Source organism: Thermobia domestica, chromosome 13 (genome assembly GCF_964235325.1).
Source record: "Thermobia domestica chromosome 13, izTheDome1.hap1.1, whole genome shotgun sequence".
Taxonomy (NCBI): Eukaryota; Metazoa; Arthropoda; class Insecta; order Zygentoma; family Lepismatidae; genus Thermobia; species Thermobia domestica.
Window position 1 is genome coordinate 191,602,678 of NC_137466.1, and position 22,827 is coordinate 191,625,504.

The 22,827-nt window shown below is 35.1% G+C and overlaps 1 protein-coding gene across 1 annotated transcript; it reads right to left on the reverse strand.

The window, feature by feature from the left end:
* Positions 1–288: 288 nt before the first annotated feature.
* LOC145668887 (ras-related protein Rab-18-B-like) lies at positions 289–22,739 on the reverse strand. Its single transcript, XM_081737149.1, has 5 exons — positions 22,444–22,739; positions 12,785–12,902; positions 8,718–8,909; positions 4,711–4,836; positions 289–1,056 (listed from the first exon to the last, which is right to left on the reverse strand). The coding sequence occupies exons 1-5, from the start codon at positions 22,509–22,511 to the stop codon at positions 934–936; spliced, it is 627 nt and encodes a 208-aa protein (XP_081593275.1). The 5' UTR covers positions 22,512–22,739; the 3' UTR covers positions 289–933.
* Between the last annotated feature and the right edge of the window lie 88 nt (positions 22,740–22,827).

Sequence of the window (22,827 nt, forward strand, 5' to 3'; positions counted from 1 at the left end):
AAACGTGTGGGATATTGATAAAAAATACTCAAAATTTTCCCCTTTATGATACCTTTTAAAGCTTTTTTTTTTTTTTTTTTTTTTTTTTTTTTTTTTTTAATCAAGACGTCCTTTACTTGTGTTTCTTAAGAGACATGTACAGATGTTGTGAGGAATGGCAAGGAGATTTATGCTCATATATGAATGATGCGCTGTGTAGAGAGCGCAGCTTCAGCTAATAATAATAATATAATGAACAAACCAAGGAAATGGACAGGTGAAAACTGTATTTAAAAAATATATAAATAGTATCTTCAAATGATATCACCATTATCTTTATTACATTTACTAGTTATTTCACATCACAGAACTGGGGACTGGAAAAACTAGAGTGAAAAAAAATTAACAATAGTGTATTATTTGAGTAATGAAATAATCATATAATAAATTCAATTAAAAATTTGTTGACTGACCACTAATTAATCAGATCTTTACATATAAATATTTTTTTAGGCTCTATGTACATATCATTAAAGCTACTTTATGCACCTGCATAGGAATTATATATAAATATAAAACACTAATGCCAGAAAATGTAATAGGTAACAAAATAACAACAAAAGCTTCAAAACTCACATAATGAGAAGGACTTATTACGTATTCCGTTAATAGAAGGAGACCAACTAGAGTGAATGATAACTACGCTCAATAAAATGAATCACAATTGTATCACATCCATCGTTATTATTTTCAATGAATTCGACAAAACTCCGAAATACACACATACAAGGCCTCACTTTCTTTTTTCTTTTCTTTTTTTTTCAGATACAAAATCATGTGCTCCCGCGATACTCTGTGCTTTATTACACTGTAATTAGTTGTTCTTTGCCAAATTAATATGTCACGAAGGACACTTTTTAAAACTTATCTCCCGGAAACACTGCTTAATGTTCATTAGACTACACTGCAATTCCATCCGCCACAATTTCCTCCTCCTGGTTGAGCGACGGGTTCGTTCGTTACAACTATGCTCCCATGCCGATTCTGTGCTTCCCACAAACCTGGGGTCTGAATTATCTGAAACAAACATAAAATATGAATGTATATATACTGAAACCTGTCTATGTTGGACACCATCGGTTCCATTGAAAAGTGGTAAAACTTACTGAAAATAAGTGTGATTGGGGTATTTTAAATTAGAATTTCTAGTATTACTTAATTGTAAAATTTTAATAAGCAACGGCACGACAGCTGCTTTTAAATAATGTATATAATCATAACAATATACAGTGCTAAAAAAAATACAGTCAGCCTTCTGCAGAGTCATTTTGACGTATGATTAGCGTCATACTAAAGGCCTGACTACTGCAGAAAACATGTTAGTCGAACGGTTTAGTATTGCACTAATCACGCATCAGAACAACTCTGCATAAGGCCCAGTATGTTTAATGAGCTACAAGTGTTTCCCTCCGAGCAAAAGACGTTTTGAGAAATTCTTACGGGAATTCATATCTCAAAACTTCCGCTACCTTTCGACAAGCCATCAGGTGCCAAGAGTTGACAACTGAGATGGTCAGCTTTAACCTTGAGAATTTTCCGAAATTACTAAAGCTACTCACTAATAGAAACGAGCATATATAGCTAACGGTTTTACCGAAACGGACAGGGTAAACAAGTACGTACAGCCATTCCCTGAATTCCTGTACGTGCTTTTTCTTATTTACATCTTCCTTTACCACACTTTTAACAGGATAGTGTTCTGGCCATTAACCTCCAAGAACAAATTTTGGGAATCCATGTTTCTTTTCTCCGGTCACATATACAGAACATCTGCCTCTCATATGGGAATACAGAAGAGTTAAGAAACATAACAAAACGGTATTTTGCGTGGCCAAGATACGCAGGTAAATTTATCATTATCATCACAGGGTAAATATTGCTTCAATGCGGCCAACTTCCAAGATAGACAGGTAGCCAACTTATAGGGTAATAACTAATGAATGTCTTATCGGAAAGTGCAGTTTCAAGACGAACCAGGACAAGAAGAGCATGTGGCTAAGTTGACAGGTTTTACTGAACCACAGAGAAAATAAAGTTAGTAGAATACACTAAATATATATATAAATAAATAAATAAAGTAGACAAGGAGATAAACTATTTAGATATGAAAATAAAGAAGTCGGAAGGAGGAGAGTTTATTACACCCTGGTACCAAAAAGAGTGTGTAGCGGTAGTGTATTGCCACAAACGAAGTGATGTGAATGAGAGTACGATGAAGAATTTTAATAAAAGCATGGAGGAAAAAATAGGAGACCTAAACACAAATGAAGAACAGAGGAAAAGAGATTTAACGAAGTTCTGGACACAACTAAGGAGAAATGGATACAAGGAAGAGGACAGGATCACAAGAAACAGAGTGAGAGAGAGGAAGAAAACAACAAAAAATGGTTTGGAACAGAAAGCCTAGGCAAAGAAACTGAGAAGATAAAAAGAATACTTCGGAAAGCAGGAATAAGGACGTACAGGAAAGAAGGAAGCAGAATAATTGAACTGGCCAGGAAAACCAAGAGAAAAGCAATAGCAGACGAAGACGAACAGGGATAATACATAGAGTAGGACGCGCGGAGTGTATCAAAATTTACATAGGAGAAACAAAAAAGATGGAAGAAAGGATCAGACAGCACAAGGATGATGTAAGATTGAAAAGGGAGAACAATGCGATATATAAGTATCAGAAAGTGAGAAACCACAGGAATAGGGTGGGAAGGAGCAATAGTTATAGGAGTAGAGAACAGAACTTTGGTGAGAAAATGGAAAGAAACCAGGGAGACTATGAAGGCAGGGGACAAAGTGATGAATTGGAATGCAGGATTCTCCATAAATAAAGAGTGGGAGAAGGTTCTGCTTAAAGAAGAAATAAAAAGGAAGAAGAAAGAAAGAGAACAAACTAATAACAAAAATAAGGATAATTAGAGGACAATGTACACAGCGAAAAAAAAAAAGTAAACTTTTAATTGGACACGTGTGCAGCTAAAAACTGAAAGTGAAAACACACAAGTGTTACTTTTTAATGAGGGGGCAGAGCCTAATTAAAAGTTGATCTTCGGAAACTATAAAAGAGAGTACCAACTCCCAAGCAGCCAGAAGGAGTGGAAGTCTGATGAAGACACAGTTATTGTGTTAAAACTGTTACGTGTTTGTGTTTCTTTACATATTATCACATAGCCTTGCTCAGTGTGTTATTGTGTTTTAGTACAACATGGAAACAAGGCCTGATAGAATAGATATAAATAAAAAGTAAATAAATCTAATCACCACCAGATCTCTGAAACTGTCAGGCGTATAACCTTGAAAATTTGTATAAATAATATCCCTGTATATAAGACGGAGTTTCGCAAAACGTGATCCCTGAAGAGAGAAAGGACTTGATTTTTTTTTTCTTTTTGCCATTCGCCAGATCTTCGAACTATCAGACATATACATATTCTTCTTGTACCCTACGCTCAAGATACGGACGAATTTTGCGAGATGCAACTCCTAAAGAAAGGGAAGGGGCAATTGAATTTTTTTTGTTTTAGTTCTTAAGATCCCCGAAACTATTACGTATAGAACCCAGAAATGTTGTATATATATATAATCCTCATGTATCCTAGGGCTATGTATTCATGAAAGTTTACGAAATGTGACCTCTAATTAGAGAAAATGGAAGGTTTTTTTTTCTTTTTTTTTTTTCTTTCTCTACATCGCTACTAGTATCACTATGGTTTAACGAAAATACTGAAATTTTACTAAGCTGGGCACCTATCTGAGTATAGTACAAATTCTATTTCTCATGCTAAACCCTTACAATGATAGACCAAAGTTTAAATGTTCATCTCACTCCCGAAATGGTCCACCACAATATAGTTAATGTGAATGTTAGGACTACATAATACTGCTTCACCCTGCCATGACCATTAATTCACTGTGTAGACTCATAAAATTTTCCAGCCTATATCCACAAAAGGAAGGTATTGTTGAAAGAGCTTATTGACCATATTACTGTATATTTGCTTTTCACTGACAATATTAATTTCCTTTGTTGATTCAACGTTGTGGCGATTTAAGGAGCACCTGAATAAAGAAACGGCCAGCTCCAGTGTACAACAGAAATATATTAATAGATATAACAGCAGCCCGTATGCTGATTCTGTGTGCGAGTGCCTTTTGTGGATCGAGTGATATTAAATCTAATTACTCAGTTCAGTTCAATTTCCCAACTCACCTTTAACTGTTAAGAACCATGGAGGTTAGTAATAAGGACTTTCTTTCTTACAACTCTTTTTTTCCTGATTTTTTAAGCCTATATGCGACTCACCAGCGACTTCACATTTGCATTCTCCAAAATAGTCGTCATTGAGATCCTTTTTTTCATGCATAACCTCTATCAAACGCCATATAATATTGATCTTTTCATTATGATATATACGATGTTCACTATAACACATTAATGGATATCTATATATTTGACAATTATCCATTTTCTGTGAGGAATCTTCTGTTTTTAATCTTCATCTGCAAGTTTTACCCTTTCCAACAGACTACAAGATATAACTGTTTAATATTTCATTTCCAAATTACCACATTAATAAAACTATGTGATAGTTTTTCAATCAATAATAGGCTCATTGAAAATTATATGATAATGTTTGCTAGAACACACGTGATGAAAAGTAAAATTTATGTTATTACCTTCTGTACTAATTCTTCAAATGCACATTGAACACCATCTCTGGTCTTCGCACTAGCCTCGATGAAGAGGGAAGCATGTCGTCTGGCGAACCTCATTCCTTCTTCTCGGCTCACCTCGCGATTTTCCTGTACAAAAGAAAAAGATCGGTCATTCTTTAGATTAACATATGAAAAAAATTAATAGAAAATATTTTATTCTTACTTTTCTTCTCCTCTAAGAGAAGAGGCAGGTACATCAAAAGGTTACTGAATTTTACAAGCATCCTGCTGGTTATTTTGTCTTACCTGCTGAATTTTCTGTAAACAGAATCACCAGTTACCTATAATCCTATCAGCTAAGAATGGATCAGGATTAGTTTATTTTGGTTTAGTTCTGCAGGCCAGCTCTTACCACCTCTTCAATAAATATCTTAATCTCTCTATTCCATTTAAGTCTTGTTATTAACAGATTTTACTACTATTCCAATACTATTTACTTATTCTTCGATTTATCTAACATCTGCTTGGTGTTGATAGTTCCGAATATTCCACTGGAACCACTGGCTGTACAATTTCACTTAGTAACGAAACCTAGTAAGTGTATATATTAATTTTATAAACATTTTATTTACTATATTTTGAAGAGAAACTGAAAATTTTTAAGAATTAAAGAAAATCGGGCAATAAATAGTAAAGAATAAGGCAAACAATCAACGCAGTGGATAGCCAGTTCAATCGAATTGTTCGTAGAACTATTAGAGTAACGTTTTCTAGTACTAAGTAGACTAACTGTAAAATGAAATGAAATGAAATCTCAGTTTAACGTCTCATGATTATGCCCTTTACGATGAGAAAGATAATTAAGGCAATTTAATGATGGAATAATTAGTGGAATAAGAATGTGGGACAAAACGAGAGTACCCCGAGAAAATGCCCGTGCTGTTCACCACAAATTGTGTCAGCAGTAACTAAAAGGAAAATGAATAATCACGCTTTGTTCCACTTTTACAATTTAGATATCTAGTAGTCTAAAAGGTAGTCATCTGCGCACGAAATGGCGTTTGTGTCCCACAGCCCAGGTCATATGAGTCGCAGCGGGTCTGGCCTAACGTCATTCTTATAATCTGATGTAAGGTATTGCGCCATGAAAATAAGTAAACTTTTTGCAAAATTGCGCTACATTTTATCATTTTACTGTCATAAAGGCGCAAATGCTGCACAGGCCCATAAAGAAATTTGTGCTCTTTATGGACAAGATATGTTATCAAAAGCAACAGCTAAAAGATGGTTCAGTTGCTTTCGTTCAGGAAATTTCAATGTCCAGATGCTCCTAGCAGTGGGCGACCAATCACAGCAAAAATGGATGATATTCTTGAAAAAGTGAGAAAGAACGGCATCTAAGTTATCATGACATCGCCAACGATCTAAACATCCACTACCAAACAGTGTTAAATCATTTGGAGAAAGCTGGCTTCAAAAAAAGCTCAACGTTTCGGTGGCAGATGATCTGACTCAAAAAACATTTACTGCATCGAATTTCTATCTGCCAACCTCTACTGAAACGTAACAACTTCTGAAGCGGTTGATTACGAGTAACGAAAAGTGGATATCTATAACAACGATGAGTCAAAAAAGATAGTAGTGGAAGCGAGAACCAGCTCGAAAGCCTATAGCAAAGGCCACACTGACGCTCACGAAGGTTGTGCTGTGCGTTTGGCGAGTTTGGAAAGGCATGCATCACGAGCTACTGCCACCGGGCAGAATGATCGACTCGGACCTGTACTATCAACAATTAGCGCGAGTGCACCTAACAATTAAAAAAAAATAAAAGACGGCAGGAACTGGTCAACAGAAAGGGTGTAGTATACGACGCTGTCAACGGCAGACCACATATACATCTCTAACAACCCGCCAGAAAATAGAACAACTTGATAGAGAATTTTAATGTATCCACTGTATAGCTTGGACCTGGTACCGTCAGACTGTCATTGTTTTGATCTCTGCAGAAATTCCTAAATGGTGTTTAGTTAGTTTCAAAAACAACCTGTCACTATTTTTTGACCAGAAACAATAGAAGTACTATAGAGACGAGATTATGGTGTTGGCAGAAACTATCGAACAAAATAGTGGACAACTGTACATGTGGTTTCATACTGTTATCTTTTAAATCACAATAAATGTATTTTCAATTTTGACCTCCAAAGTCTCAGTATTATTTAGACAACCTGATACACGCTAAAACTTTAGACATATGTTTCAGGAGTGAAAATCACATGTTGTGTGAAGATATATGTACACTGAATCTTTACACTGCATTGATAGAGGTCTTGAAAATTTGGAGAGGAAGAAATTATTTTTATTTCTATTGCCATTTTCTTTTTATTTATTTATTTTTACTTCGAACATACTGAAATAACATAACAGAAAGAAATAAGACATTTTGTAGATAGTGAGTGCAATAAGAACATTTATATACGCGTTAATGGCCTTTTATTTTCTTTCACATAAACCAAACTTTATTTTATACTGTACGAATACTGTATCTTAAATCATCGCCAAACATTAAAATAATATATGCACTGGATAAAACGAACATAGTTAACATACTCCATATAAGAAAATGTTGAAGCAGAAGGTCTGCTGAGTAAAATCTGAGGAGAAAGAGATAAAAAAAGTTCATATGAATGCCTTTTTAGAACACTGGGAAAAGCAATTTAGAACTCCAGGATTTTTCCACTCACAAAAGAAATTCTAGGCTAGCTGCGCGTTAGAAAGCACCCTGATATATAGGGGGTACAGGATGATTATCAAAAGAATCTATTAGTATCAATAGCCAATGTTTCGCAATCTTGTTATTTTTTATTTATTTATTAATTTTACAATGTTAATTCCAATAAAGTTAATTTTTTTGCAATTCAAATTGAACCGTCTTTTGTCGGTTCGTTTACGAACGAACAAAATCAAGCTAGTACTAAAAATGGTGTTGAATACGTTTCCAGAGAGGAAAGAAAAATTCAAGTAGCAAACATGGGAAGCATAAGGTAAGTCATTTTTCTTATGGATATAGCTCTATAGCTTCTATAAGAAGATAGACATTAGTAACTATTTGGCCTGGAAAAACGTACACATGACGGTTAACGCCTCCCCCCCCCCCAAAAAAAAACAACCTTGCCGTGATTTTTCCAGATCTGCTTCGGACGTGACGAACCAGGAAATATTCATTGGGATGACTTAAGACCACGTTTCCAGATCGTACGTAGTCCCTCGATTTATCTCCTGTTATGACGTTTTTCAGGAAATCTGGTTCATTGATCGCAGTTTGAAGCAAATCATTACCAACCGCAATACAATGTTACTTCTGTTATGGTAACTAGGCGCGGAACGAATTTTGCCACTACATGTTTCATCAATTTCAGATACTTGATAAATGATAAAAGAACATCCTACTGGACCGCGAATCGGATCCCTGGTCTCCGACTCCGTGCGGTTAAGTTAACAACAAATACTACTTGAACAAGTAATATATTATTCATGAAGTCATATTGATCCTCTAAGTGCAATTTTTAACTCTTGTACAACACTGAATTCACACTTAGAGAAATTGGGGTGATTAATTATTTCCATTATTTCCTCCGTTTAGCATATATATTTCAAACACTACCTTTCAGATTTCCCCGCTCGAGACTGTCAGTTGCCGATCATTTTTGATTATAGTCTGTACACATTTAACACGCCGGTGTTCCAGAATATGAACCACTTTTGATTCCCGGCCATCTCTAAATCGTCTCTACCACGCTTTTATTCGTACTTATTGTACCGTCCCCTAAAGCCTTCTGAATCATCCAAACAATCTCTCCGGACGAATATTCCAGCTTAGCACAAAATTTTATACAGATTCCTATTCTACTCAATCAGTGACACACTACACGTGCTCACTCAGTGGCGTCTAACTTCCAACTTCGAATGTTAACAAACCAAGCACGTTAAGTTATTTTTAAAGAGAGAAATTAATAACACTTTTTACTCACCTTATCTATCTTATTTCCTACCACCATTTTGGCAATATTACTTTTAGTTGAGTATGTTTCCAATTCATTTAGCCAGGTTTCCAGTTTTGAGAACGTATTCATATTACTAACATCATACACTAAAATAGCTCCTTGTGCATCACGATAATAGCTTGGCGTTAAAGTTCGGAAGCGCTCTTGTCCAGCTGTATCCTGAAGAAAAGGGGGGAAAAAAATCACATTAATTTGAGATCAAACACAAAGAAAACAATATGAAATTCAAATAGGTTCTACTAGCCCTATGACCGGTATGTTTCAGTTCTTAAATTATTCGCAATAATTTCAAATTATAAATTATATTGCAATCTTCGTCGGAAGATGAGGTGCTGTTAAGGAAAAAAAAAAATGAAATCTTTGAGTTTTACGTCCCACGGTTATGCCGGTTAGGCTAAAGGAGACGGTGATGATGAGTAATGAATGAAATGGTGGAATGAAGAAAATGGGAGGAAACGGGAGAACCCACGCACACCGTATTTGTCCACCAAAGACTGTTAAGGAACCTAACTTACTTCGATAATGTGCAAAAAATACAGACTTGTTGATTTTGAGAACAATTTTATAAATAAGTTAGTATTTTTATTTTTGTGATTTTAGAAGAAAAATGAGGATGATACTGTACCTGTTTGAAGTGTGTTTATGTCGTAGATAGGGTCAGTGAGGGTAATTATGAGAAAGATTTCACAACTTTTCCACGTTACTCAACTTACATTAGTTTTGAAAGCAGTTAACCTAGGTAGAAGTTTATGGTGCCAAAAGAGTAACAATTTGCTGCCAAGAAATTTCCTGTCATCTCATAAGTTGGTGAGTAAATGTCAAATTTGTGCTGTCTTATAATTTCCCTCCAAGAGGGCAATTATGAGACACCTGTTGTCCTCAGCTTTCTGTATGTGATATTGAGGTATGAAGGAGCTCAATTGTGAGACAAAGAAATCTTCGTTATTTTGTGCTTATTACATGAAGATATACAAATATTTGACTGTACAAGAAAATAACTAAGAAAGTGAAAACAGTGTTACTGATATTATTCTAACATTTTTGTGAGTTGACTATAATAGGCCTATAAGGTAATAGCTAGGGCTCGGAAGTTGAAGACCTAAAAATTGCCTAAAAAGGACCTATAAAAACACCTAAAAATATCTAGAAAACGACCTAAAAACTGGAAAAAAGAACGTAAAAGTAAGACCCAACTTAATCAGAATTACATATTTAATGAATATATATGCTCAAGAAATACAAGCTTCTGGTAGGTTCACGGTCTGTCCTTCCACAAACTGAAATACAAACTAAAATAATAAAACTTCCCACCCTCACCCCCCTCCTTGCTGAAGGACATTGTTACGCCTGCTTATCTGACTTGTGATTGTTGCAGATCTGGTCTTAACAGTCCAGTCGCTGAAGAATGCCTTATCTTTTGAATTTTCTTTACTAAAGAAAAGATGTTTAAGAGGTGGTGGTGATTCGAGTTAATGGCCAGTAAATTTATTGTTGAAAGATGAAGTGCACAAAAAGACGTTAAGACATTGAAAAGCTTGAAAAAAAAAAAAGACCAATAAACAAACAAACAAACAAAAAACAAACGCCGAAAAAGGCAAAAAAGGACAAATAAAATCCACCATTTTCTGGCCTACAATGACCCAAAATAAACATATATTATGTTGAGCCTTGTTTTCGGGCACTCCTAAAAAAGAGGATTTTTCTCAAACTTCCGGGCTCTAGTAATAGCCTATATTAGATATTAGACTATATTAGGATAGTAGCCTGTTACAAAACAGGCTTATGAAACAAATTTAGACCAAGTTCTAGACTGTTCACTAAAAAAACAACTTAGGTTACTTCTATTTCTTTATGTCTTCGTATATTGATATACAGCCTATGCCATTTTCAACAAAACTATGTACGTGACTCCGTGTAGCCTAGTTGCTAACGCTTTCGCCTTTGGTACAAGCGGTCCCGGGTTCGATTCCTAGTGGTGCTCGCCGAGGGACATCATCCCTCATAAATGACGGGCTAAATGGCTATAGAAGCCGAGAGATCTAAATCCTAAAATAATATAGGTCTACGATTTTGACAATTACTAGGAAACAAGATTATAGGACTGCTTAAACTATAGAATACAGCTTTTTTTAAATTTAACATACTAGGATACAGAGAGAGATTGCAGTTATTTCTCAAATACATTAATCAAGCATACGTCTCATGATTACCCTCTATATAAGCAAAATCAGATACAACAAAAAATTTGTAACTCTGAAACAAAGTCCAAGAGACGAATTCAACTTAGCCTGTAACTGCTGACCTACCAGGCTTCCAACAACACCTATTGGTTTCACAATAGTGATATTACTGAACAGATATAAAAGTTAATGATACGATTTTAAATTTCAAAACATTGTTTTTGTAATGAGTTTATTAAAAAAAAAAAAAAAAAATGGTATATCCAAACTTTTATAAACTGAAACTAAAAATGTAGACAGAGGATTGCGAAGGATGTTACTGAATGCCTGTGCTCTTAATTTGTATTTATCAAGAGTGGATGAAGATCAGTGAGAGGTGTCTCATAATTACCTTCAATGACCCTATATCATTCAAGTACGTTTCCTAACCAGTGCTCATTTTATCTTCTAAAGATTAACGGATGAAAAATTAAAGAATTAGAACATGAGTGAGTAAATACAATTTGAATATGTCACATCACCAAGTTTTTTCTTTCTTCACTAGAATTTATACCTTAAACTGATGGTAAACAATACGTTTAGCATATTTTTATGTGATCTACCAAAAATTCACAAAAAGTAAAGAAAGAATACATATTAAAAAAAAATAAATAAATCTCGAACTAGTGTAAATTTAAGTACGAAAAAAAAATGTCTTTTATTAATTTTCTAAACAAATCTTTACTAAAATTGTTACGCGAAAATCTCACTAAATCACTCCACACTTGGTGGCCCATTAACTCGGGAAACGAAAGCTTGCACACCAGAATATTTCATACGCTTGCATAACAAGTCAAAGTCTACCACTATGTCACATACAGTCAATTCCCGATTATCCGAGTTTCGATTAACCGAAGTTCCGTGTTATCCGAGCTTAATCCAAACAAACAAAAATTTAAAAACTAATCCGCTTACAACGATAAGCAGTTTACAGGCTTTTGTTTCAGCAACAAAGCAAACATAAAGTTGGCGTAAAGATAATGACTCCGCCCGACACTGCCACAATTAAACTAGCGAGCTTTAATTGGTGGTCTTGAGTTTCAGTTTGAGAAGACACTGTTCTAAGTCGAACAGCAAGACGACATGGCACCAACTGACATTATGATGTTGCTATGTCTGTGCAATGTAGCGACCAAAAAACTAGGCAACTTAATGGAGCAGAAAAGACTATGAACGACTTTTGAAAGCAATACGTATATGCTAAACAGTACCTTATTTGTGTTGTGTTTAACTTATGTACGGAACAATATCAAACCGCATTTTATTTACTGTATTATGGCTAATTTCTTACGTACGTATGTATAATTATATACACTGTACTGTATATCCAATACAAATAATAATGAATAATCGAATAAAGAGAAATAATCAATAAACAACAATAAATACATGTATCCATCCGTATTAACTGAGTTTTTGCTTATCCGAGTTAGATCCGGTCTACATTAGCTCGGATAATCGGGACTCTGCTGTATAATCCAGATCGGCTGAATTCAGTTGATTGTCTTTTCTTTATGAAATTCGACAGTCCATTATTCGTGAACTAAAACCTAGTACACCAAAATATTCCATATGCTTGTACAACAGGTTAAAGTTCACCACCACGTTAAGTTTGATCCAGATTGGATGAGTTCGGTTAATTCATACGATACATAGTGTCCTTGATTTTTCAAGAAAAGTCAAAGGCCGATTAGTTAAGAAATTCCAAATTTGTTTGTATTACTTCTGAAGGAGACACAGAAATAATTCCATGAATGTACACCAAAAACAGGAAAAGAAAATTTTCTACATTGAATGAAATATGCGATTACTTACCCATATTGCCAATTTCACAGTATTACCATCCACGGTGATTGTCTTCACTTTGAAATCTACTCCGATTGTTAATGCTTGATCAGGATCAAAATTGTCATCCGTAAACCGAAGAAGAAGGCTGTATAGAAAAATAAAGTAATTTATTAAATACGTAAAAATGTAATTAAGAGAATTAACATAGGAGTTATCATCCTTCAATCAACCAAAATAATGCCGAATGAATAGCATGATGTTATCAATAAAACTTAATATTGAAGGTGCTACTCGCATATATTCCATCACCAACTTATTAGACACTTCATAAATTAAAGCTGGTATCTCGGCTTTATGCTGCAAAACATTTTAGGTAAATACCACATCTTCTGACTCAGTAATCAATGTTTAACTAACTAACTAACCAACTAACTCTATGGCCTATGAAACCCGGAGGTTCAGTGCCGCGTTCACAAAAGCTCTCCACTGACTTCTATCCTTAGCTAATTGCATCCAGTTTCTACTTTGTATTCCTATCTCTGCGAGATCCATCTTAATATTGTCCTCCCATCTGCGCCTAGGTCTTCCTAATGGTCGTTTTCCTATGGGTCTACCAGTCAAGACTTTGAAAGCGTTTCTACTTTCTTCCATTCTAGCTACATGACCTGCCCACCTAAGCCTCCTAGACTTGACGACCCTACAATGTTGGGTAAACCGTATAAACTATGTAGTTCCTCGTTATGAAGCTTCCGCCATTCCCCATTCTCGTTCCTCTTGGTTCCGAATATTCTTCTCAGGATCCTGTTCTCAAATACTTTCAGTCTATGTTCTTCCCTCAGAGTAAGCGACCATGTTTCACAACCATACAGAACAGGCATGATTATCGTTTTATATATTTTAAGCTTCAAATTCCTCGACAGAATTCGCGACGACAAGAGATTTTGAACCGAATAGTAACACGATAATGTTTAAGGATAATATTTGTTTTCACATATTGTTTTATGGTTTTGTTGACACATTGATTGGGCTCCTGGAGGTGCGGTAGTAGTGTTCACCTCCGGTGCTTGGGGTAACTGGTTCGATCCAAGCTCGCGCCGTGTGAAATTTGTGGTGGACAAACACCGTGCTCGTGGGTTTTCCCGTTTCCTCCCACTTTCTTCATTCCACCAATTCATTCATCTCTCATCATCACCGTCTCCTTTAGCCTAACCGGCATAATCGTGGGACGTAAAACTTAGATTTCATTTTGATTGGGTTTCTTTCGGAAGATGGCGGCCAGGCAGGTAACAATGTTTTGGACTCGTATTTATCAAAATTGTTGTACTTTAAAACAAATTGTATTTTGTAGTAACTTTTATAATAATCGGTATCGGTCGGCGTCAGTATCAATATTTTGTACTGGTTTAAAGATATCAACTTACAACAGGCAATTTGGACTTATGCCCGTGCCATTTTGGTTACAGAAAAAAAAATGGGATCTTTAAAGTTTTACGTCCCACGGCTAGGCCAAAGAAGACGGCGATGATGAGAAAAGAAGGAAATGGCGGAATGAAGAAAGTGTGAGAAAACAGGAGAACCCCGAGAAAACCCACGCACATGGTGTTTGTCAACCACAAAATTCACTTGGCGCGAGCTAGGATCAAACCAAGGACCCCATGCACCAGAGGTGAAAAAACTACCACTGAGCAACCGCGGCCCCCATTTTGGTCACAATATGTACTGTAACTTGTGAAATTACTTGATAATTTAGAACAATTTCTACAAAAAACGAACTCAGTGACATCGACTAGGCTTTAGTGATACCACTCTTCGATGCCCTTAAAGAGTTGAAGAAGGAGGCATACTGATTACACAATGTGTAAAACAACGGGCGAGCAGCGAATATTTTTATATCCATTATTTTTATTCCTCTTTCTATACGTAGGTTTCCCATCGCTCCATGAATCCTGCATCTTCGTTATTTGAATGTAACGATGAAGAGCTATTTTTTAAAGGGAACTTTTAAATAAGAAATTAAATATTTTACTTGACAAAATCAATAAATAATTTTTCTATGAAACTATCACTATCTTCTGTACCTCCTTATTCTTGATATGTCGCAGTAAGTATTAATGGTGTCATTTCATGTTACACTGTCAATAATATGAAAGTTTTTTGTGTGTCTATGAAATTTGAGGAGCTTTTGATGACTATTTACTGTCTAGGAATGTTAGCACGAGGATTATAGAGCACACAAAAGAAAATGAAATCCTTAAGTGTTACGTCCCACGGTTATGTCGTGTAGGCTAATGGAGATGATGATGAGGTATAGGAATGAGAAAAATGAGAAGAAACGGGAGAACTCCAAGAAAATCTACGCGCACAGTGTTTTTCCAACACAAAGCACACTTGGTGCAAGTTTGGATCGAACAAAGAACCCCATGCACCAGAGGTGAACACACTACCACTGACCCACTGCGGCCCCGAGCACACAAAAGAATCTGAATGCTCTTGAAAATATCTTTGTCCCATGTTATAACTTCTAGTTTCTGATAAATTTTATTTAGTTTTTCGCAGGAACTGAACTGCAGCTACTCTTTGTTTGCAGGGTTGTCACAGTATCTTCCATATAAGTCTTACAGAAATGTATCGCTTAATGTTTGAATTTCATATTTATATGGTATACTATCTTTTATGAACACTTTTACTTTTTATGACTATTATAGGCAGTCTTTACTCACCTCTTTTTATGTACAACTTCCCCGGGATAGCTTTAACTTCTGTAAATGACATATCCACGATACTATTGTGTTCAATGCAAGATACTATATTCAATTGTTCAAGTATTTACTGCAATTAGGCGACATCTCGATAGAAAATATTCTGTACATGTCGAAAATAATGAGACTTGTACTAGAAACTATTTTTTATTTTTATTTTTTAAGGAGGAGTGTAATAGGTGAGTGTATGTTAATTTGTGTACTTCGTTCTAATTTATATTGTTGACATCCTATTTCGTCGAGAAGCATTCCATTGCTGCTTACTTATCGTATACATTTTTCATTCGTCGAGGTCTATTGTGAGCCTTCCCCTCTTTTTTTTTTTTTTTTTTTTGTTGTTGTTGTTGTTGTTGTTGTTGCTGCAAGCTCCAACTAAATTTTCAAGTCATTTAATGAAAATTATTGTCCCGTGTAATGCCTTTACTAGTATTTTTGCATTTCAATGTCTGTACATATTTAAAAGAACAATAATTAAATTTTAAAACACTGCTAAATAAAATCTTCACATTCTCTACTACTATAAACTCTTAGTTTAATTGAAAGTTCGACTCTTGTAGCTACATTAAAACGACTGGTCAATTTAAACAAAACTGACAGGATTAATTGTTTAGACTGTCACTGAAAGAAAAAATAATAAAAAATAAGATAAAACACACTTCCCCACATATGAGAGGAAACTGGCAGCAAACCGGTGCTCCTAAGAATGCTTCGAATAGAACAAAAAAAAATCTTGTACCCTCACAAACAAGAAAAAAGCTCAGTATTCTCTTTTTCATATGAGTGGCGCGGAGGATAACTCAATGTAAAACAGAAGAGTAAAATTAGGAATTAGATTTCTGGGCTTTCAGCATCTAGGGCCATGTTAACCCGTCACGTATGAGGGATGACGTCCCCCGCCAATTACACTATCCGAGGAAAAAGAAGAAAGTGGCCTGGAACATACATGTTAGGTGCAATATCGGCTTTAGCCTAATGGAATGAAGAAAAACCCAAGAAATCCTCACTCAGGATGCCTGGCCTGAAAAAGTTTTTGGACTTTTTCGACCGAGTGTCCCCACTGGGAATCGAACCCAGGACCATTCGCACCAAAGGTAAGAGCATTAGCAATTACGCTACACGGGATCACGAGAATGTTTTGACTTACATATGAATTTCCCTTCTTTATACTATTTCCCCACCTCCATTCCATCCTACACAAACAAACATATTAACGAGATACAAGTGCATGTCCCTTGCTCTTTTAAAAAATTAGACAATATGTAACAGATAAATTTATATTCATTTATTTAATATGCATACAATAGCATCCACAAGTAAACATAAAACATATATAACAATGTGGACTTACGGCACCATTGCACCCTTGGTTCTATCCTTATAGTTTATGTTGATTATTCCGACTCATGCAAAAGTCATGTTCGTAACCATTTCTTATCTCTTATATGTTGGAATTCTTATATTCTCACCATTAGCTGTTTTTGTCTGTCACAAAACAAAAGTCAGATCTTCATCTCTACTATTAACAATCCTACATGTTAAAACTTAGATCATCTCTTAGATCGTTATTCTGCTTAAGTTTCATTTTCTAACAATTTAAAACAGAGTTGGCAAAAACCATGGTTTTTATTTAAAAAAAAAACAAAAAAACCGTTTTTTTTTTTTGGTTTAAACCAGGTTTTTATGGTTTAAATGATTTGCTCTATATATTCATATCATATATGGACAGAAATAAGTTTGTTTCGCCTTGATGTTATTATGCAACAACCGGGTTATGCTGGAAGGGGTCACATAAGCTTAAAGAGGAATAAAAACCGCTTCTCGAGTTACATCCGAGAAAAATTGTCCTCCATTTGAACTCGGAACCAGGACTAATTGGCCACAAATGCGATACGTCTGCCGACTCACTCACGAAGGAATCCTGATTTAAAAAAAAAAAAAAAAAATACGTTGTACTGATCTTTACATGCTTCTTAATATAACTGTCAAGAGTCATTTCAGAAGGACAAAAAGATAAACAGTTGCACAAGTGAAACCATTACACAGAATTAATTACATATGAACAATTTCAAAGTACGACGGAGTACAGAAGAACTAATCTAGTTCAAGTTAGTTAACAACGACTTTTATTGGTCCAAATTAAAGAAATACACCGACTTAATCTGCATATCAATAAGAAAATGGAATAAAGATACGAATTATTTGAGTCCACTTTGGCTCAGACTCATTTATACATAAATAGATACCAAAGATACTGATTTCACTAAATGCCTCTCGTGGGGTCTGTATGACCCCCCCCCCCCACACACACACACACAAAAAGTACGGCATTTTCGATGTATTTTATCAATAGTAAACATTGAAACGAAACAATATTTAGAATTTTTCTTCGATTGCAATTACATAACAATAATAACAACTACAAAAAAATCACAAAATAAACATTTATAAACTTGTAAAAAAAAGTTGCTTTTGTAGTATAATCTTTTTGAGTAATGAATGGGGAATTTAGGTCTGAAAATAATACGAATAATATACGGGAGTGAAACGTGATAACCCACAAATGTGTGTTCATCAAGATTTTACAAACACGTACACTTTTACGAACATTTTTTTGTTTTTTGGTTTAAACCAGCCAACCCTGATTTAAAATAAGTTTTAATTACTCAAAATACAAACGGTCTCGAATTCCCGTCTAGAAGAGGACCAAGACTGCAAACGAAAGCACATTATTGTATATTAAGATGTACCCTATAGCATCTGATCTTAGGTAATTTCGCCACTGGAAATTTTGTTATGGTTATTTTTTTCACTTTCGTTGAACTAAATAGAGACAAAGTAAAAGACCAAAATAGGTTAGCTTATCTTAATTAAACTTGCAAAACAATTCAATTGGTGTTGGACTCTGCAAAATCGAAGTTTAGAACACAACGCAAGAACAAACACTAGTAGAAGAACATAATGCCAGCTTCTATCAGCAATTATAAACTTAGAAGAGTTTAAGTTGAAGTCTGTGCTTATTGTGTGCATCTAAACGACCACTCATGGTCCTGGCCAAGTTACAAATCTCTGATGGTGTGTCATAGTATTAACACAGTCACTTTTTTTTTTAATTTCAGTTGTAGTTTAAACAAGTATGTGTCCTGAAATTTTATTCTAATACAAAAACTTGTGCTGAAAGAGAACAACTACAAAAATAGTCTGCTTCGGGTACGCCCCCAGTTGCCTCGCTACTTTTTCACTTTTATGTTTAGTCAGGTTGAAAGTTGTATGTACCCTTAATATTCAATCCGGATAATCACTACCGATTCGACCCAAGAGCTGAACCCCTCTTTTCCTCCTACACATGAAAACAAAATTCTGAAAAAAGAAAAAAAAAAAAATTAGACTGTACATTTTGTTTCGTACGCTCCATCATATGGGGACGGAGAAATTTAATTATTAGTTTTAATGAAAGTTTAAAAATAAATGGCTCCAGTCAGTATTATTCCAATCTGGCCAATCTTTCAAGGTTAGACCCGACCGATTCCATTTTAAATCGTCCACGCAAAACACAATTGGTCCCCATCATAGTCTCGCATTTCATCCATGCTTTTTTTTTTATATGGGACGTACATGCAATGTTAGACCCATATTTTTTCTTTTTGCTGGAAAAAAAATATCCTTCGATATACAGCCTTCCAAAATGGCGGCCCTCCTCTCGGGTTGCTCGAAAAACTGAAAAAACATGTCATATTAAAAGTTTTGTTGTAGGGAAACGAGTATACTTAGTAACATAATCGCAATAGTGGGAAGAATATAAAGTAGTGTGTTTCGGTGGAGGGGCAAAATTCATCTGTTGGTCCAATAGGAATCATGCAATTCACTCGCAATATTGCCAACTTCAGTGAAAATTTTGCTAAATTCAAACACTTTTATTTCTGTCCTCACGAGCCATATCAACCATCTGCTTCTAGCATCGAAACCTACTCGATAAGGTCTCTTGAAAATGTAAAGGACTTGCGTTTCTGACTATTACATCCTACGTTATAGTATAATGAAAAGCTGAAAATTTCATTAAGACACCATGTTTGGCTGCCACTTTCTCAAAAACCCCACCATTTAAAAATCTGTCGTATGGACCACCCTGGACGATTTGAAATGGAATCACTTAAGCTTAAATCGAATATACACCAACACAATTGAAGAGTTACCTCCGAATCTTCTTCCATATTTATTAGGTAGAGTGCTCTATAGGTTTTTTCTTCTTTTTTTTTTCGAATGTAATATTAAAGTTTTGATAACCAATTAAGAAAGAAAAGGGTGAACCGAATCTAACTTCATCTACTTACTTATACTTTAGTTATCTTCGCTAAATATTACGAAAAAATATAAACACATTTTTAAAACATACTTCTTTATTATTATTTAATCGTTCAGTTTATTCGTAATTACATCTCTTCAAAGGTAACGATCGAAATATGTGTTAAAATACTTAAAAATTTTACAGGTAAAATGTATTATAACGCCAGAAGAGTATCGCTCAATGTACAATTTATGCATACGATAGAGCTGTGGGAGTCAGCGAAGAATTTAATTGGTTGATTTGACTGTATTTTGAGTTTAGCGTCCCGTTTAGCAGCGAGGCTACATGAAACGTGAATCTATAGCTTAACGTGGGATCCGAAATACATGAGCTCCCACCGGGAATTAAATACGGACCTTTCACATCTAAGATGTGTCCGCAATCCACATAGCCACAAGGGAGTTCTGGAGAAGAATTTGAGAGAATAGTGAACACTGAGTACGCTGCGATCTTCCACAAGGAAAGCATTGTGCAATGAGAAGACATAAGGTGGTTTGACTTCTTTAACTTCGGATGTGTTGTTTATCTTGAAATTCGATACTAGTGAGTTAAGTAACAGACCTGAGGCTTTAGTATGGTGCTTTGGGACAAGAACAAGTGAAACAAAACAGAGACAGGAGTGTACTGAAGAACATTTCAAAAAGAAGTGACGGGATGCAGTATGAAACACAGAGGAATCACTCTATTAGTTATAGAAGCAATGGCAGAAGAAAAAATGTCTGTTTAGCAGAAAGGGCCCAGCAATTGTTTCTAAAAAATGTTACAATTTCAATAATTTCTGTTCACACTATGTAGGTTCATTTGGATGAGTTTAGGATAAGTTAGGTAAGTTTATGTTACATTATGTTAGTGTAGGGGTCCAGCACAATTCTCTAAAAAATTATACAATTTCGCTTATTTCTACTAATATTAGGTTAGTTTAAGTTAGATTTGGTTACGTTATTTTAGGTCTAAGTACTTACATCATCTATTTCTCCTGTAAATTTTGTTTTTTTACGTGCTTCTGAACCCCTTCTGCTAAACATAACCCGAAAAAATACTTAAGAGAAAGACTGTTATTGAAATATGCGGATTCAAACAATACAAGGTATAGGGAATAAAATGCATCTACTCCGAAATTAAAAGCCTGGCTCAGGGTGGTGAAGAGCACAAATTTGCATCTAATCAATCCAAAAATTGCTTGCCTGAAATGTGGTAAAAAAGACGTAAGTATAATTAAAACGAAAATTCATGGAAACGCATAGGTTAAGTAAATTAGTGTATTTTACGACAAATGTGAATAAATAGTATTCGCATCAGGCTTTCCTAAAGCAAATCTTCACTAGGAATCAGATGTCACTCTCGTCTGTTTGTATTCAAGGAACGAAGGGCTGACTTAATCTACAAAGCAGATATTTGGTCATGATTATATATTGGTCGTCTATTCCCAATTTGGCATTTATTCCGAAGTTGGGCGTCCGCTTTCTCCATGTTTTTCGCTGTTATCTCCTTTCCACACTTTCTGCAATTTGTTATTAGGTTCATTAATACGTGCTCTTCAAAAACTTTTAAAAGATTTTGCTCGTTATCAACGTATTACTTCACAAACGTTAAAACTGTCAGTTCATTGCCCTTGTACATTCACCATGTTGATAACATAAATGTTCGTTTCTTTCCCACAATGCAACTGTACGGTTACCTTGCGCCAAGTAGTTCCCTCCGCTCGCCATATAGTCCCATGTTTATAACCGCTTATATATAACAAATAAACAGATTTTTCGAGACTCTTATATATTATCAAGCACACAAACGATCAAATTATCCATATCTTTCCCGTAAATTTTAAAAATTTTGCTGGAAACGGACGCCCAGCTTTGGAATTTAACCCCCCAATTTGGGCAAGGTTCTAGAAAACAGGTCCCCCTTCCCACTTAGCTGTAATAAAGACAGAAAACAACGTCCCTGCGGGGCTCTAACCCGCCTTCACTCGTTAACGCTCGCTCGGCAATACTATGTGAGTTAAATAATTAACTTGCGTATAGAAAAGAACCAACCTCGCCATTAATCTATTTGGGAGGACCTGTGTTCTAGAACCTTCCCCCTAATTTGTACAAGTGTTTAAAGGAAGGAAATATAAAAACTGAAATATTTTAATTTAACATCCCTTGTTATGCCCGTTAGGTTGAGATGGATGACTAAAGCAAATGAATGATGACAGAACTTGTTGAATGAGAATGTCGGTTGAGGACTATCCCGATAAAACCCACGAACACAGTGTTAGGGAAATATAAGATCACTTTCGTAAATTTAGTTCTTAAAAAATTCTGTTTGGTAGTGCACAGCAGAGATAAATGTATGCCTGTCATTTGCTAACGTATATGTAAATTATTTCATTACAAGTACCTACTTTCAAAGAGTTCTTCAAATTCTTAATACACATCTTTGTTTCAAGATTATAAACATCTGTAAATAAAAAGCACAACAATGTATTAGAGAACACATAATTTCTCATTAATATTCTTTTACTCATATTACGCACACGAAATACTACAAAATCTTCATAAATAATAAAAGTTATATAGCACACCAAATTTACATAATCTAACCTTGATTTTCCAACACCACTCTCTCCTATGATTAAAATTTTTAGCGTAGTCAAAATATCGTCCCCCATTATGCTTTCGAATAAAAATATTGGTTAACGTTTATCACTCAATCAAATCTGGACAAAAACACATCACAGTTCGTGTAAACCTTCTAAGCTCATTAGAAAATAGGTCTCTTCTAAATTCACACAATACTATATTATACACAACATTCACCCACAAACTTTTTCTATACAAACGACCATGATATCATGCAATGCAATATATGTCGTCGTTTGTTTTTGCTTCGCTGATAGCTCTCACAACAGCGCCTCTCATTGGATAGAAGCATATTCAAGTCGCAAATACTTTAAACAATTTGATTGGATGATACAATAATTTAGT

What these genes read in the sequence shown, in the direction of transcription:
- LOC145668887 (XM_081737149.1), bottom strand. Translation starts at nt 22,511, where the DNA reads ATGGGGGACGATATTTTGACTACGCTAAAAATTTTAATCATAGGAGAG. An exon ending in CTGTGAAATTGGCAATATGG is followed by an intron (nt 8,910 to 12,784) that starts GTAAGTAATCGC and finishes CCTTTTCTTCAG; the next exon opens with GATACAGCTGGACAAGAGCG. An exon ending in TTGAAGAATTAGTACAGAAG is followed by an intron (nt 1,057 to 4,710) that starts GTAATAACATAA and finishes TGTTTGTTTCAG; the next exon opens with ATAATTCAGACCCCAGGTTT.